Source organism: Orbicella faveolata, unplaced genomic scaffold (genome assembly GCF_042242905.1).
Source record: "Orbicella faveolata isolate gen_17 unplaced genomic scaffold, um_ofav_v1 contig_2, whole genome shotgun sequence".
In the NCBI taxonomy this organism is placed as follows: domain Eukaryota; kingdom Metazoa; phylum Cnidaria; class Anthozoa; order Scleractinia; family Merulinidae; genus Orbicella; species Orbicella faveolata.
This window is the reverse complement of record NW_028301547.1, coordinates 26,186,258-26,204,217: the sequence shown is the minus strand read 5'-3', so window position 1 is coordinate 26,204,217 and position 17,960 is coordinate 26,186,258. Positions and strand designations below refer to the sequence as shown.

The following is a 17,960-nucleotide window of genomic DNA, read 5'->3' as shown; positions in this document are numbered from 1 at the left end:
AATACCACATTACATGAAATTTTCGTGACACGTTTATTTGATGATTTTCACGTGCGCATATTTCACGACACTAAAATTCTTCGATATTGCGAAAATTTTGTATTTTGAGTCACTTTAACTTCACGTTTTCGAGTACATGCAATTTGTTTCCTTGGCAATGTTACCAGAACATTTCCTTGGATTAAGGTCATTCCACTGAAATAGAACCTGCACTGAGATTTTTGTCAATCTTTGCCTATTGATTGTTTATATTATAGAAACTTAAATTTTGAAATAAAAATGAGGGGTCCCCATGTTCGTTTAGGAGCAACAGCACCTTGTTTATACCCAATAAATCCTTATGATTGTAGTCACGATTGCTTGCTAAATTCACTTTTCCGATGATTGTTTTTTGTTCTACACTGAAAATTGGTCCATATTTATTTTACACAGAGAAATTTATTGCTCAATTCAAAACAACAGGAAAAAAAGATAGGTCACCATACTCGTTTGTGAGAAAATGACGATTTACCTCTGTGGCGAGGTCCAGCTGTAAAGAAAAAGCCGCCATTTTTTAATGCGCGCGCGCTAATCACGCAGTAGGGATTCGCAATGCAATACTGGGGAATGACCTTAAGTTAACTGACTTTATGAAAGGTACAATGATCTCAAAAGTAACAAAAACTCAGCGGCGGGTCTATATGTTAACAGTAACTAATGTGAATCACTTAATTTTCGCATCATGTTATGTTCGTGACACTTATTGTTCGCAACACTTTAATTCCGCAATTTCTTAAATCGCAAAATTCGCGAAATTGACGTGTTGCGAAAATTTCATGTAATAAGGTTGAGGATATTACATAGCTGCGCACATTTACAGTGCCCTCTAATTCCAAACAGTAACAGTTGGATAAGTTTTACTCCAAGGTTTAACTTCCTCGGCTTATTTTAGGTGGGGCTTCATATCAAGAGAGGGTGGTTGTGCATTTGGAAGGCATTAAGATGATTTCCGCCGTACATTCGAGCAATAATGGCAAAAATAAAGTTACTAAAAAACCCTCATAGCAAGGCAATATTTTGAATACAGTTCACAAGAACTTATCAAGACTGAAGCTCTCAAGCTGACCCCGCGAGAGAAAATTAAATTTGAAGTTATCCATAATTTAATAAAAATGCACATTTCACGTCAGTTCAAAACATAATAATGAACGCCTCAAGCATCCTTACAAGGTTTGACATTAACTCTCTCAAGAATGCTTCAAAATTTAATCGCGGGGTCACTTGCAGAAATGAATCAAAAAGTTACCGTGCTATAAGCAGATTTTTAGTAAATAATTTCTGCACTTATTGCTCGAACTTTGAGCATAATCCGTCTTAACAAAGTCTTTTTGAATCCATGTATTAAAATAATATATTTAGCTCTTATTAACCGAGCTTAGTCGGTCTGTAAGGGAGAATCTTAACCGAGGTCGTGAGTACAGACCGAATGCAGTGAGGTCTGTACACACGACCCAGGTCAAGATTCTCCCATATAGACCGACTCAGCTCGGTTAATAAGATGTCTATTATATGGCAAACAAGAACAGTTTAATTCATTAATGTAACTGATTTAAACTAGCTGAGCTTACTTCTGCCAAAGTTTGCTCGTACTCTTTACTTTTTTTTCTCATCAGCCTTTTTGGCACTTCCATAAATAAATGTTGTTAGGAGAAAATGGTCAATATTTTTGCATTTTAGTTTGCAACTTTTTCACCACAAAACATTACCGGTCTAGATGCCGGTCTAGATGGGAAAATCTAGGCCGCTTTCAATATCGATTTCAGCCAGTCAAATTCGTGAATATTCGGTATTTCCCAGTCCTTCTGAGACACAGCCATATAACATAAAACACTTATTAATGTACTATCTAAGTATAAAGCAAGCCTTATGTCAAGGCAATGTTGACTTAAAAAGAAATTCCAGCTGCAGAAATATTTATTTATATCAGGCAGCTCGCAATAGGTAAAAGCACACATTGCGTACCTATTTTCCCCCTTGCTTGAAAAATGATTTCGTCAACAGCACAAGGAACACTTTAAAAGGGGTCAATAGGTTAAGAAACCATTCTGTTTATATTAGTAATTGCATGTCGCTTACGAAATGCAATCTTTTGCAGTTCACCAGAAGTTTAGGCCTGCTATTGTCTCGTTGCAAGTAGCATTATTTGGTGTTCCCTTAGCATTCCATTTGTGTTCAAGAAATGGATTTCCAGTTAGATCATTTCTGTCTGTCACTGTATGTCTGTGTATTTGCAAAGCAAAACATGGCAAAGAAATCTCATTTGTGAGAAGCTGATTATATATTAGAACTTGTAAAAAAAGTTTTTCAGCTGGTAAGTGTATAATTTACACAATGAAATATGTCACGTACCTTCATCATCTGATGCTGAATCATCACTATCATATGTGTCATCTGCTTCTGTTGGTAAAAAAGACATTTTAACCAGGAGAAGCCATTAACTTTTAAAACCTACCAGCATCCCATATTGATTCTACGTGTGGGTAAATTGAAAAAGGGCACAGTTTCAAAGTAGAGAAAGAATATAATTACGGTACCAGTATTTTTTCTCCATCCACTATAATTTTTCAGAGTTTGAACTCTTTGTAAGAATGCTCAGTAAATTTCAAATTACAGCCAGAATTACCTCCAAATCACACACAACTAAGCAAACGTTGAAAAATTCATCCACTCCAAATAACTATCAAGTTTTTTGGTAGCTTAAAAAGCATGTTACTTTCACTGTCAAATTGAAAACGTTACCATTCCATTTACACCTGTTAAATAAGACAGTATGAAATGCATCATTAATTTTGTCCATTTGTGGCTACAATTGATGTAAATGAATCACTGTGTATCCCATGAAGACTGATGTAAGCTGTCAAAATGCATTTCCTTATATCATTCACCATATTAAAGAAAAATACATGTAAGATTGACCTTAGGTTAAAATTTCTTTCCAGAAAGCCTACATTAATTCTTGCCGTATTATATTTTTCATTTATTATACGATAAGCAATTACAATGTATCACAAAAGGTTGCTTGTAAGTAATTTCACTAATTAGTACCCTGACAAAACTGAAAAATGGTCTTCATAGTGAACACTTTCCGTACTATTTATCCCAGTTACGAAATTTTCAGAATTTTTGGTTTAATGGAAAGCGCCCTTAGTTTAATATATACTGGAAATCAGAGTTCTGCCTGGGGCCCATTTCTCGAAAGCCCTGGAAACTTTTCGGGCCTGCAAAACCATTTTTAATTAATCTGTATCTAAAAACAGAGACGTGCATATGCCTGAAACTTTTTGTATGAAGAGAACCTCACTAAACACTTAAAATTTGGAAATTACAAACAGCTCTGTAATCTTAAGGTTTGATATTTTGCTACGGCTTTCCGGGTGCAAAAACTTTTCAGGACCTTCAAGAAATGGGCCCCTGATCAGAGGAATTGCATGACTTACTGATTGTTGAGAATCAAAGCAGAATAAATTAATACCAAATTGGTCAGTGTAAAATGATGACTGCAGACTGCACACTGGGGGTAAAATGTAGACTGAGGGTAAAATGCAGAATGCAGACGGTGGATTTCTTAACTGAATCGGGTTACCGTTTCAATCACTGAGAGTTAACAGCAAACAGGGTAACCAAAGCGTTATTTAGGCTAACCTAAGTGATGTTCAGGCTAACCAGACTGATATTCAGGCTAACCAGACTGATATTCAATCTAACCAGAGTAATATTCAGTCTAACAAGAGTGAAATTCAGGCTAACTGGAGTGCAGACTTTCACTGCAATTAGCCTGAATAATTCTGTTTACGGTCAAAAGTCTATAATGGAAATAACACGATATATACTTAAGGCATCTGTAGTCTGCAGTCTGCATTAAATTTTTACCCTCAGTCTGCATTTTACCCACTATTTTCTACTGACCGCATACCAAATGAATTTTGAACGGTAAGGTTGTCCATGGGAAAAAAGTTTTTCAGTTCCACTATTTCTCAATGGCACGGTACCGGAAACAATCGTTACCAAGAAACCTTAGGGCTTGTCTTAAAACTTACCTCCTGCTGGATCTTTCCCAAAGTACAATTTGCATGCTTTGTACTCCTCCTCTGAGATTGTGGTTTTAAGCTTCAACTCTGCTAGGCTCAGTTCTGTCAAGATCTCTTCTGTAACAAAACTTCTTTGAACCACTTCACCAAGATGACCAGATGAATAATCTTCCCACAATCTCTCCAGGATCTGAAGTGAATTGCACTTCACAGTTATCAGCAAACTTCCAGTCCTAACACCTGTAATATAGAGTCGCATTTCTTTCAAGTATGCCGCAAATTCATCGTGGTCAGCCTTACACCTTGGTGGTGTAGTCTGCAGATAGTTTTTAGCAATTAAAACCAAGACTTCTTCTGTTGTACAAATGCGATTGGGAGCTTGGAGAGCTTCAGCCCCTGCACCTGAAGGCTGGGTATGTCCTGTTGACACAGGCACTGCAGATGCCACCTGGTGCTCACCATCTTGAGATCCTTCTGATTCTATTGCTGAAACAGTTCTTCCCTGTGTGTTGTGTTCTGCAGGTTTTGTGGTATCCACATCAACCCTTATGTTGATTGAAGCTGTTGATTTGGAGCCATATTCAAAGTCCATAGTCAGTTTAAAACTTTTATCAATCTCATCCCCATGCAGAGTCCACTTGTTGTTTGGTCAGCACCAGAAATAGAGACTCTGGCCAAGCCTAATGTGAAGGTCTGTCCTGTCCTAGCATTTCAGCTGAAAGCTGATTGGCTGAGAATCAATCATAAGCAGTCTCTGTCTGCACATGCCAAAGCCCACAGACCTGGTTAGAGTCCATGTTCCTTTGCTGACCAAAGATAAGCAAGCCCTGGGGACAGGGCTGAACCTTTATTGCTTTGTTCAAATATAATTTTTTCAAGTCTTAAATTCAGCTTCTACAGAACTGCCAAGGAAAGAACTAAGTGGCCACTAATTTCACACACCTGAAATATAATTGATCTCAAAATATTTGCTTGACATTTTATTCATCTTTTTTATTTGCACCTTTCATCTTCCTTTTGTTGTGCTTTTTTATTAATTTTCGTCATGCAGTCAAGAAATTACTTGATTTTTTTGTTTTCAAATTGGTTTTTACATGTGTCTTTTACTTTTATTTTCTGTTGTTTTCTCAAATGTTAGTCTTTACAGTACAAGAATGGAAATTCTGTAGGTTGTATTTATTTTTGTTTAGTCTTGTAAAGTCAATAATTAACTCATTTATTAAATTTTCTCAGCTTTTGTTGAGCATTTTGTCGCGCAGCAAGAAATATTTTAATTTCCTGTTTTCTTATCAGTTTTACACATTCATTCGAGTTCTTTTTGTTGCTAGTTTTTAATATTTTGGCCCTAATCATTTATTCAACTTGAAATAAATGATATCTTGCAACATGATCTTTTGTAGACCTGTGGTTACTGCATAACTATATGGTTTATTTTTGTGCTTATGCTCACTCTAAACTATTTAAAAGAACAAAACAACAGGAAACTATGGCTAGGTCGCATGCAATTTTATGTAGGCGTCAATGGATTAAACTTCACGAAAAAAATACTGCCTGTTAGTGTGGACATTTTATATATTACCTGCAGTGCTGGTTACTTGTGATCCATCAGTTGAAGTGGCATTATTAGCAGGAGGCTGCTGCTCAGAAACATGGTACTCATTGCCATCAGGAACAGATTCAGATGTTTCTACAAAAAGGTGGATTGTATTCTTCACTCTTAATTAAACACAATGTTAACAATATTTTGTATATCAACACCAAGGAAAATAAACATGTGAGAAAAGAAACAAACTGTTTAATTTGCATGAGACAATCTGGTTTTGTTGTGAATGACAACAAACTAACTCACCATGTGCCCCACAACCAATTTGCCTTGATATCGCTTAAAGTGCTACCATGACAAAATTCGAATCTTTCCTATCTCAGCCATTTTAAAACATAAACAAGTACTCTGTACAAAAAGAAAAAGACTGTTTACTATTTTCAAATATCTCTTCTTGTTCCCGAGATATTCAAGTATTTTTAAATGAGCAAATTGGCCAAATGTTGACATCATAAACTCAACCAAATTTCAATCAAATATGATGAAGAAAATTATCTCAGCAATAATAATGTGTCAGAAATGTTTGATACTTTGCAGTAAGATTCTACTAGATGTGCTCTACAATTTGAGCTGAACAGTTTTGTTACCACGGCAACATACTGGGTTCCAGGACCAAGTAAAGTGGCCTTGGATTTCTGTAGTTGTATTTTTATAAGAGAGAGCTAGAACTCAAAAAGTTGAATTGTGCACTTCTCTCAGAAATTGGTTACTCAATAATTAAATTACAACAGAATCCAAATTTTTCCAACCTCCACGGGAAACAAGAATTGGTTTGAAAAATCAGGTAGTTCCAGAAATCAAGGGTTAAAGAATATAAAGAATATAAAGAATTGGCAGTTAAGAAAAACTGAGTATTAGAAAAGTTGGGATTCCACTTAACATCTGTTTTTTTTTTCTCTAAAAAAACATTATTATGACATGGACAGATACAGGCACTTGGTATATCTGAATTTTTTCAACAAATGGAGGAAAACATAGAATCTTTTTGAACCTCCTTATCATCCACTTGGTTTGAAATGTTTGTGATCTTTTGTTATTGAATCCACATTTTGTTGTTAATAATGTTCCAAAACCACCCAAGAAACAATAGCATGTGTGATGAAAACAGTTCATCAAGTACTCTAGGTGAGTCTGGAGTCACATGGCAAAAGAGAAATCAAAATGGCATCTTAAAATACGTGTCAGGTCAGAGTTGTTTATGGCTTAGATCCCCTTGGAATTTTCCATATACAAACTAAACATTTACAGAAGTTGGTGAGATTAGAGTTGGGTAAAAGAAAAGAAAGTTAGTCCAATTAAACTGCTAGCTATTTTATTTTTATTTTAACTCCATATATATTTCACAATACATCACACTCAGTATTTTGCATCATAAAAAAAAACTTGCTGTATTTTTGCAAAGTCTGTCATGATCTGACTTGCAGCTAACTTCTAATGTAGCCTTATTTCAGCGAGTGAGCGCATTTATAGGTGTACATGAGGCAGCTTGGCAACAGAGGAATTAAAGATCCCAGGGAGTAGGACTTATGCAAGATGGCTGCCAAGACAAACAAGTTTATCTGATGCTCACCAAGCAAAAATGCCCACAGTGCAGTGAGTTATGGTTAGACAAGCCAACTCAGCACAGGTGTATTTACACAGCCACCCTTAAAGTATTATTGTGCAGTCTTGAATTCAATCCAGTTATGGCTGGCAACAAACAAATTAACTCTAAATGTCAAGAAAACTAAGTATATGCTCATAGGAAGTAAATTCAAGATATCCCAAATACATACATTGGTAATGATTTATAATTACAGTCAAAGTCCATGATACACCACTAGATTGGGTAAGCAAACAAAAATCTCTTGGAGTTCACATTGCTGAATCTCTCAATTGGCGCCCACACATAAATGCTACCTCAAAGAAAATTTCCGCTGGTGTTGCAATCTTAACATGTGTAAGCAGTACTATACCATACTAGAATGAACATGTATAATGCACTTGTGATGCCTTATTTCAATTACTGTAGCACTGTGTGGGGCAATATCAGCAAGGAACTATTAGACAAAATTCAAAACCTGCAAAAATGGGCTGCTAGAATTCTCACCTTTTTAAATTACGAAACTCGCTCAAGTGTTTTGTTGAATGAACTTGGCTGGGAAGGTTGGAAAACAAAAGATTTTTAAAAACAACTGGCCAAGATTATGTATAAAATCCATAAAAATCTTTCCCCATCGTACCTGAAGCGGATTTTTACCAACACCTCAAATGTACACACACGCAATCTTAGAAACTCTGAGATAAATTGCTATGTCCCCAGACCAAGAGCTGAGTATGGACAAGGAAGCCTGCACTACAGAGGATCTGGTCTGTGGAACAAGATTCCCTCGGAAATCAGACACACGTCAAGTTTAAAAGTGTTTAAAATCTCACTGAATGGGAAAGATTATTTCTAGTGCACTATAAATTAACCAAAGTCTTACTTTATAGGTTTTTATTGTATACTAGTTATTTTACTTAGTTCATTAGTTGATGTAATGTAATGTTGGTTAATGTATTCCTGTTAATATCGTTAATTTATTCTTTGTAATTTTTCACGACTCCTAGGAAGACCACTTTTATGATAAGATTTTGTGTTTTAAAGTAAGATTGATTGATTGATTGACTGACTGACTGACTGATTGATTGATTGATTGATTCATTGATTGACTGATTGAAAATGAATGAGTTGCCATGATAACAGTATTTTTTATAGCTGTAGGCGTTTTCCCTGTAGAACTATTAGCCTACCAAGTTTCAGTGGTCTGTGCTGTAAATATTGACCAAGATAGCTCTATTTATATCCATGTACTTGATATAATATTGGGCTGAGTGTATGACATCATCAGTCATCTCATTTGCATATTTTACACATTTTTCCAACTTAAACATCTCCGGAACTTATGCTGATCTTTGCAAACACTGTAAATGGCATTTATCTTCTTTTGTGGAATTCTGTGCAATACACTTGAAAAATCAAGAGGTAAAAATTTCATCATAGTACCACTTTAAGTGAAAGAAATACATTAGTGTGGATAGTGTATTCATTACCTCTACTTGCCACTCCAGGTGATTCAGCTTCAGTAGAAGGGGTATTATCAACAGAAGCTTGCTGCGCAGAAATTGGGACTGGGGACTCATTACAATCAGAAAAAGGTCCAGATGTTTCTACAAAAAAAGACGGAATTGCATAAAATTAGTTATTGTTGAAAATGTATTTTAATAATTAACATATAATTTGTATAACTCAGCTACTATGACATAGGGGTGCAAGGCATGCTAAAGAAATCTTTTTGAGGCTGATTAAAATAATTTTTAGACCATCCGATATAATGTGCTCCCTCACACAGTATACCTGTACATACTCCCAGCTACCAACTCACTCACTCAGTCATAACTGTAATAAGTCCACTGCCATTAGTAAGAAGTTTTTCTTTGACCAAAAAAGATAACTCAATGAAGTGAAAGAAAAGGGGATTCCCAGCTATTTGAAATATTAAGGGTACAGTCACCCAACATAATAATTATGGCCACTAGTACACAATCCTGAAATACTCTGTTAGAATGTACACAAACTGTCTCATGACTGCCAATAGAGTGAATTCATATAAACTGTTATTTATATGCCAATCAGAATCAGTAAATGGTAAAAAGGAAAACAAAAAAGCATGCACCAAACTGAAACTAATGGCACTTTTTATTCAATGAAAACTTCTGGCTTGAATTTCCGAAAATTTCCATTGACGAATGGAACAGCATTTTCCGGAATTTACGCACACAAGTACAATCTCACAAAGGTGTATACAAATTTTCAGAAATTTCTTACCGGGAATTGTCATTCAAATTTGATTTTCCTTTCGGTATTTTTGGTTGAATGGTTCGCTTTGCAAAAATCAATAATTTCCAGATTATTTGGAAAATTTCCCTGGAAATTTCCATACCATTTTTCCCCATTTCTAAGTTTTGGGAATTTAAGGTTGAATGGAAAACTCTCCTAGTGCTCCAAATTCCTTATTGTGGATGCTTATTCAAAATAACAAGCCTTTTAAATGAGATATAAACACTCCAATACATTCCAGCGGCAAAACGATGTTGTGCGTACCCAAACTGGTCATTAGAAGAACATTACACACCTCATTAGCATATAACAAACAGGTTATACGAATTCACTTTATTAATAAATGAACACAAATAAAGAAACAGACTTTGCCTGTAGGCTAATCGAAAGTACACACAAGTGATCAAGAGTGACAATACACAACATAAGTAGCTACACCCATTAATTATTTCCACCATTCTGGCTATCCACCTTCCAAGTTTCAGTTTAATTGATCATAGTACCACTTTAAGTGAAAGAAATACAAATAGTGTGGATATTGTATTCATTACCTGTACTTGCCACTCCAGGTGACTCAACTTCAATTGAAGGGACATCATCAACAGAAGCTTGCTGCTCAGAAACCAGGACTGGGGACTCATTGCGATCAGAAAAAGATTCAGATGTTTCTACAAAAAAAGATGGAATTACATAGTATGCATTAGCTATTGTTGACCCATGTAATAATTAACATATGATTTGCATAACTCAGCTACTATGACATAGGCGTGCAAGGCATGCTAAAGAAATTTTTTCGAGGCGGATTAAAATAATTTTCAGACTGTCGGATATAATGTGCTCCCTCACCCAGTATACATGTACATACTCCCAGCTACCAACCCACTCACTCAGTCATAACTGTGATAAGTCCATTGCCATTAGTAAGAAGTTTTTCTTTGACCAAAAACGATAACTCAATGAAGTGAAAGACAAGGGGATTCCCAGCTGTTTGAAATATTAAGGGTGCAGTCACCTAACATAATAATTACAGCCACTAGTACACAATCGGGAAATACTCTGTTAGAATGTACACAAACTGTCTCATGACTGACAATAGAGTGAATTCATATAAACTGTTTTTTATATGCCAATGAGAAAATCAGTAAATGGTAGTGAGGAAAACAATTAAAAAAGCATGCACCAAACTGAAACTAATGGCACTTTTTATTCGGTGAAAAATTCTGGTTTGAATTTCCGTAAATTTCCATTGGTGAATGGAACAGCATTTTCCAGAATTTACGCAAACAACAACAACCCCACAAAGGTGTATCCAAATTTTCGGAAATTTATTACTGGGAATTGTCGTTCAAATTTGATTTTCCTTGCGGTATTTTTGGTTGAATGGTTTGCTTCACAAAAATTCAATAATTTCCGGATTATTTGGAAAACTTCCTGGAAAATTGCCATACCATTTTCCCCCATTTCTAAATTTTGGAAATTTAAGGTTGAATGGAAAACTCTCCTAGTCAGGCCTTCTGGTAGGGTGTGATAAAAAAATGCAAATTATGCAAAATTTGCAGGGCAGATTATGTGATTAGAAAGGCCAATTATGCGATGAATAACGTAAATTATGCAATTTTTTTCTGAGCAATTTTAAGCTTGTTTTATAAGGTTTCAGGATAAGAAAAACACTTTTTTGCTGCCCTAAAGACATTTTGAACACAAACGAACAGTAATTATGCATCTTGATCGACATTAGTTGGGATAAATAAAAAAAAGAGGTCTTCTGCAATATCAGTGCACCACGTTAAAAGTTGAAAGGACACAACTAACATGCTAAATGAATGATCAATAATTATTGATATTCTTGCATGCTACGATTTGCTTCTTACGCTCTGTTTTTACGTGCAGTATTATATTTCTGAACACAACAACCAACTTTTTAAAATTTATTTTGCAAGGATCATCAACAAAACCACCATTGAATTTTCAGTTTTTAAACACTTCATCCTGCTTCATAATAATATTATTCAATCCATAATTAAGCAGGCAGATCATAAACTTCTATAAAACCCCACAGTACATGTAGGTTAATTTATAACATATGCCAGTCTGTCAAACTCACATCTGATCTCATAATAGTATTGTATTACAAAACTAGCTTGAACATAACAAAACATTCTTCCTCCCTGTAGACAGTAGTTGATAATCAAAGGGGACTCTTCGAGTCACGGCTGAAATTTTTTGGTCAAATCCAGGGGAAATTGGAGTAAACGGACTCGAGTTAGCAGGGTTCTACTGTACAAGTTGACTGCGGGAAATTTTGTCACGAAAAAGATTTTCTTCAACACGTTTCGAAAATCTCACTGGTTAAAGTTTGCAAGGCACGACCAAACGTCTACACAGATGAATGTAGTCCGTAAAACAAGCCATTTGGTTAAAAATGTCGAACCATTTCCAGCTAAACAACAAACCATACTTCCAACTGAACGTATAAACTCCATCGAGTCCGAATGTGTATTTATAATAAAGTTTCCATATAACACGCGCTCTGATTGGCTGAAAGAGCGTGCTTTCTCAGAGAACAGAGCACGGGCTGATGACGGTAAGTTGGCTTTCAAGTTTTTGCTTTGGAATTTTGACAAATTTGACCCAAATATTAAACATCCCCTGTGATTCAGACAAACGCAATGGAAACGAGCTATTTGTCTGTAGTAAATATGGCTCACAGAGACCATTGTTAGGAACAGTAGTGTTAAAACTGTACTAAAATAACAAGTTTTGCTAGATTCCCGCCGACAAAACACGTAGCGAAATAAACAAATTCTCAACCTAAACAGTGCTTCGATAAAAGACATTATATTTGTTACGAAGGCAGAAATTATACTAAGAAGTAAAACAACGACAGAAAACAACAACTGAACTGTCTCTGTTGACGATGAAAAGCTTTATTTTTGTAAAAATGCTCAATTGCTCAAACAACACTTACATGTAGTGTAGTAATGCTCGTTCTCCGGTCATCTCTGCGAAGTGAACCGACGAGTGATCAGTGCAAAACTTGCTCTGATATTCTCTTCTGTGCTCGGAGTAGAACCAGTGGGAGCCGTTTAGTCTTTCTAACTTTTACGCTAGCTCGGGCAATCTTGCTGCATGCGGCTACAAGCCGTAAATAACTGTAGCTCCGTTCAAATTCAACTCGGCATTTTGCATTTTCATCCGCAAGCTTTGAGCTCCGCGTTTCGTAATTTCCACTGGAAAAGTGCACGTTTTCATGGGCCACAATACGGCCGGATTCCTCTGGACTATAAACCTTCACCTGCCTTTAAATCCGTATTTAAAATTTAACTTAAAAGCGAACTTCGAAGGCATCGTTCTACTCTCGAAAGCCGCTGAAACTACTCGAAACTGAAAGCTTAGCTAATGTCCAGTTTGTGATTGACAGCTGTCGCTTCGTTAGCCAATCAAATTATTTGAACAATTCTAACAAGCGTGCTTTATCAGAGAACAGTTCACGGCTGACGCCACTTTTCCTCGTTTGGAAAATAAAGTTTGGTTTGAAAATTCAGCCAAATGCGTGGGGAAATTATCGGATTCTTTATCATAAAACAAATAAAGAAGCCTCGACTGTGCTCTGTTCTGTTGTAAAGCACTTAGGAAGCGGTAGAGCACTCAAGAAGTAGGGAAAAACACTCGACTTCGTCTCGTGTTTTCCCCTACACTTCTTTCGTGCTCTACCGCTTCCTGCGTGCTTTACCATAGAACAGAGCACAGTCGAGGCTTCTTTATTTGTTAAATATCAGCCATTCAGATTGGGTAATCTGAACAAAGCACATGTTTGTGTTTCACCAATAGACGACTCTTTAAGAATAAGACTCGTACCAGGTCCCCGACATGCAAAATAACGCCTTGGAGCTTCGAATGTTTACAAAATCGAAGCTGACAAAGGTTTCTTAGGCTTTTCCAGGGTAAATCATCTTTAAAATGGCGTATTTATGCAGGAATTCCTAAGAAACTTGTTGATTTATGTTTTATTTTATGAATGTTGTGCGTTCTTTTGTGAATTATGCGATTTTTCGTGAAATGTGCGATCGGATGCGATTTGAGGTCGATTGTGCGAAATCGCAAAATCAGAAGGCCTGCCTAGTGCTTCAAATTCCTTATTGTGGACATTTATTCAAAATAACAAGCCCTTTAAATGAGATACAAACAGTCCAATACATTCCAGCGGCAAAACGATGTTGTGCGTACCCAAACTGGTCAGTACAATCATTACAATATTCTGCGCGTCATTAGCATATAACAAACGGGTTATACGAATTCACTCTATTATTAATAAAGCAACGCAAATAAACAAACAGACCTTTGCCTGGCTAATTGAAAGTACACACAAGTGACCGAGAGTGACAATACACAACAAAAGTAGCTACACCCGTTAATTATTTCCACCATTCTGGCTATCCGCCTTCCAGGTTTCAGTTTATGTTTACCGCAGTTGTTTTCTGCTAAACTGAACAGATGCAACAATTTTGACACAGTCGCCTTTGGTACTTACGTTTGACTAGATGGAGTGGAAAAAACGCGGAAGTTATGTTTCTGCATTCGTTATCTGTAAAGGTTAGGGCTCCAACAGCCAGAAATTTGTTGTTTCTACGCTTCTTCAAGATGACAGCACCATAGGGCTTACGATTCCCCTGACGAGTAAGTTCATCATACGTTGTGTAAGGACGTTCAAGGGCTTCATGAATTTGATACTGCGTTGAAACGGTCTCTGATCGTTTCAGCTCTAGCGCTATCACCGAAAACTTTGCTTGCCCAGGACCATCATCTACAAAATAACACTTTAGGTCCGCACCAGATGCGATTTCTGCGTTGGCAACTTTAAATGGTCGATAATCAAAAATGCTTTCGCCTTCGTGGCATTCCTCGGATGGGTTGATGGGAATTACAACCAAGCCGGAAGTTCGGACAAAGTTGGCTGGATTGTCAGCGACGTCCTTTAACTTAATTGTTTTCAAGTCACTTGAATTAAAGTTAAATTAAAGTCCAAGTAATAACTTTCTATGGTACAGTCATCCCTAGGGAAGACTTTGTCGCTTGATATAAGACAGTAAAAGAAATCAAGATTTGGAGAAATCTGCAGATCCTTAACGACGAAGCCAGAACCAAGAGTTTGTGAGCGTTGATCTCCTGTAGTCCGTCTGATTCGACACACTCCTAGCTCATCTTGTTTTTCCTTTCTTTTTAACTTCTTAGATTCTGCCCTGGTTGTAGTTCCTTTAAATACTATTGCAGCCATGGTTCACCTCAGCGCTTTCAAGCGCTGTTCAAGCGCCTCAACTTCAACTCAGAGTGTTGTAGGAGGAGCTACCATCCCACAATGCACTTTGACAGTGGTCACGCACCCAACTAATAATTTTATTTATGACAATCTCGTTCCCAGAGTCTTCGTTCCCCTTGACCAGCGGTCGGAAAACGAGAGCTCTGGGATCAACCATTTTGAAATAACCGAATTCTGCCCATCCGGTTTCACTACGCAGTCTGCATCTATGCGCGTCGGCCATGCGCGCCTGAAATGGTTGCTCCCAGAGCTCTCGTTTTCCGACCGCTGGTCAAGGGGAACGGAGACTCTGAGAACGAGATTGAATTTATGACAACTACGTAATATCCAGATAACACGCGCGTTGATTGGCTGAAACGGCGTGCTTAATTCTCACATTTTGATTGGTTCTCACTATGTAGAGGACAGACGCATAGGTGACATCATTATTATTAACATTTTCCCACTGTTTTTGTGGGCTTAGCATGCGTAAATATATGAAAGAGTATATATTTGAACTACGGAGAAAGATATGAAGACATGATTGATCATAAAAGTTATGCACTCAACTTATGGCAGCTGTGAAATTAAGCCTGAAAATAATTCAGCCCTAAACGGGATTCGAACCCATGAACTGCGCTATTAAGCCAACTAAGAGCTAGTCACTTTGTGAGTTCGTAATATACCCGTACATGGTGGGTGCTTTCCATTATGCCAAACCGACCGGTCAGAAACCAGTGGGGATACCCAAGGAAAATGGAATGACATTTTCCGATTTTTTATTCCTTTTCCGAATTCTCAACATGAGTGATGAGAAATAGGGCGATGAACCGGTTTGTCAAAATGGAACTGCAAATTTCGGTCGGAATATTCCGACCGAAATAAATGGACCACCTCCAGAGTTGATCCCGAACATTCCGGTCGGAACGAACCGAAATAGTTTTTTCTATTTGGCTTCTTACCGAAATTTCCGGAACCTTTGGCATAATGAAAAGCACCCACGGCGCGCTCTATTCAACCAAAATTTCCTAAAATTTCGGTCTAAAACTGAATGGATCAGTTCCGTCCAACCGTAAAAGTTTCGAAAAAGTCAGTCCACCTTTCGAGGTGGACCACTTTTCTCGGCTGGATTGGTCCGATCGAAAATTTGAACATTCCGACTCATTCTCAATCCCAGTACCTCGCTGTTCAGTATTTTCCATATACAACATGGGGGAAAACACTTGTCATTGCAGCTTTTGGATTTTTAACAGCGGATCTGTCGGTGTTACTCGTACATCCATGTGCACTTACAACAGGTCTGTAGCTGCTTCGTAAGCCAAGTGTATGTTTTGACTGTTTAAAAACGGTCTATTTCCCGAGAGAATTTGGAATGTTCTTTTCGTCATTCGAAAGTGGTGTTTGAACTCATACGGCAAATAACTGGGAACGGCCTGCTCAAAATAGCCCATTATACAGGTTAAAATTACTACGCATGAAACAGCTCACACAATACCATTGATATCACCGTCGAAATCGTCATCTAGCTCTGATACGAGCAACAGTGATCCAACATCCTCTATTTTAAATTAGCGCGAAACTCATTTTACGAGTGGCATGGAACGAGACCGTCCGGCCCGTCGCGATTCATTCCCACCAAGAAATTTTAAAACCTCAGCCCGGAAATTTTGGTTGAATGGATCGCGCCCCGGTGTGTTGTCGATTAGTTTGAGGACGTGATGTCACGTGACAGACCTTTGGGAGCATGAGTAGTCTGAGAGGTAGATTGGGTACTAGTATTTCAAGTGATTGTTTTCGAGTAACGGCGGGCCATTGCTACATTTGTAGTACGTAGTTGTCGCTGGTTCTAGTCATATTGCGTTTACCGTAACTTATAAAGACTATCTGGTATGCAACAAAGGGGGTTGTGTAATTGGATTCATCGATAGCTTTGTCAGCGGCTTTTAACGAGACTTTGCAAAAATCATGTGCGGGGGTTTCACTCGAGAAGTGTTTTTCTTCCGCAAAGAATTATTTCAAATTTCCATGTTGTCTCCTTTTTTTATATAATTACTTTACTTTTATTGCTTGAACATTTTTATTTGTAGCTCGGAGTCGGAGTCGGAGTAAACCAGTGCAAATTACAATTCTTATACAATGTAATTTGTAAAAGGTAGGATTTTACACCGATGAATTAAATGTTTGTTTGTCCTAAGTAATTAGAAAATATAGCAATATACCTAAAATACTCTGAAAGATTTATTTCTTGTAGAACACTAGATATGTGTCAATTCGAGACTAAACTAGAATTTAAGTACAACTTGATTTTTTTCTTTTCACATAAGGTTATATAATAATAATAATAAATTCTCACCGGGGGCCCTCACTCCCAAACGCCCCAGGCAAGAATAAGTTACGGGAAGAAGCGAGCCCGGAGGCGGAAGGAGCGGGAGCTAGGATGAAAACAATCGTCATTGCATCGGGGAGGAGGGAGGAGCGCTGAGCGCAAAACTGGGGTACGTCTTAACGAAAACAGAAATAAACTGAATAAAACAGACCCATTTATACTAAATCTAAGCAAAGCGCACTCTTCCAAGGGTTTACGAGTGCACGGGAGTTTTCACCTTGAATCCCAAAGGAATTTGGGGCGTTTGTGCGAGATGGCCCCAATGAGAATAGTAAAGTACTATAATATAAAATAATATAATATAATAGTACGATAGTAAATCTGGCAGAATTAAAGACAATTGAAGGCAGCATATTTCTTTTTAATCCTACTCCAAGGCTACGTTGTAAAGTAGAAAGTACTTCAAACAGACCCTCCTAAGGACAGTCAATGAGATCCTAATTGTAATTAAACTGATGCTTTGAAAACGCCTACCACAAACAAATAACTCTTCATTAAAATTCAGAGAACAAAATTTTATTTTGTTCCTTTGTCACTACTGGCTAATGAGTAATGTTAATTATTTGAAAGAGAAGAGTAATCAAGACTCCTCATCCAATACTGTATTGGATAACAGAGCGCATTTTAACGTACCACTCTGTAATATGATGTCTTTTTCCAACTGTTTTTGCATAAATGAAATGTAAATACTTAAATAATTCGTAAAACAATGTACTTGTGTGGCGGTCTGTGGAGAATGGCATCTCTTA

At 37.2% G+C, this 17,960-nt stretch overlaps 1 protein-coding gene across 1 annotated transcript in view; it reads right to left on the bottom strand.

Annotated features, from left to right (window-relative positions):
• LOC149112618 (uncharacterized) overlaps positions 1–17,960 on the bottom strand; it is a 43,093-nt gene that overhangs the window by 19,253 nt on the left and 5,880 nt on the right. The window contains exons 2-7 of the mRNA XM_089289351.1: positions 14,061–14,527; positions 10,081–10,197; positions 8,743–8,859; positions 5,647–5,754; positions 4,077–4,628; positions 2,389–2,436 (exon numbers count right to left, since the gene is read on the bottom strand). Of these exons, the coding sequence (XP_089145477.1) occupies positions 2,389–2,436; positions 4,077–4,628; positions 5,647–5,754; positions 8,743–8,859; positions 10,081–10,197; positions 14,061–14,527 (1,409 nt within the window). The remainder of the gene's footprint in view (positions 1–2,388; positions 2,437–4,076; positions 4,629–5,646; positions 5,755–8,742; positions 8,860–10,080; positions 10,198–14,060; positions 14,528–17,960) is intronic.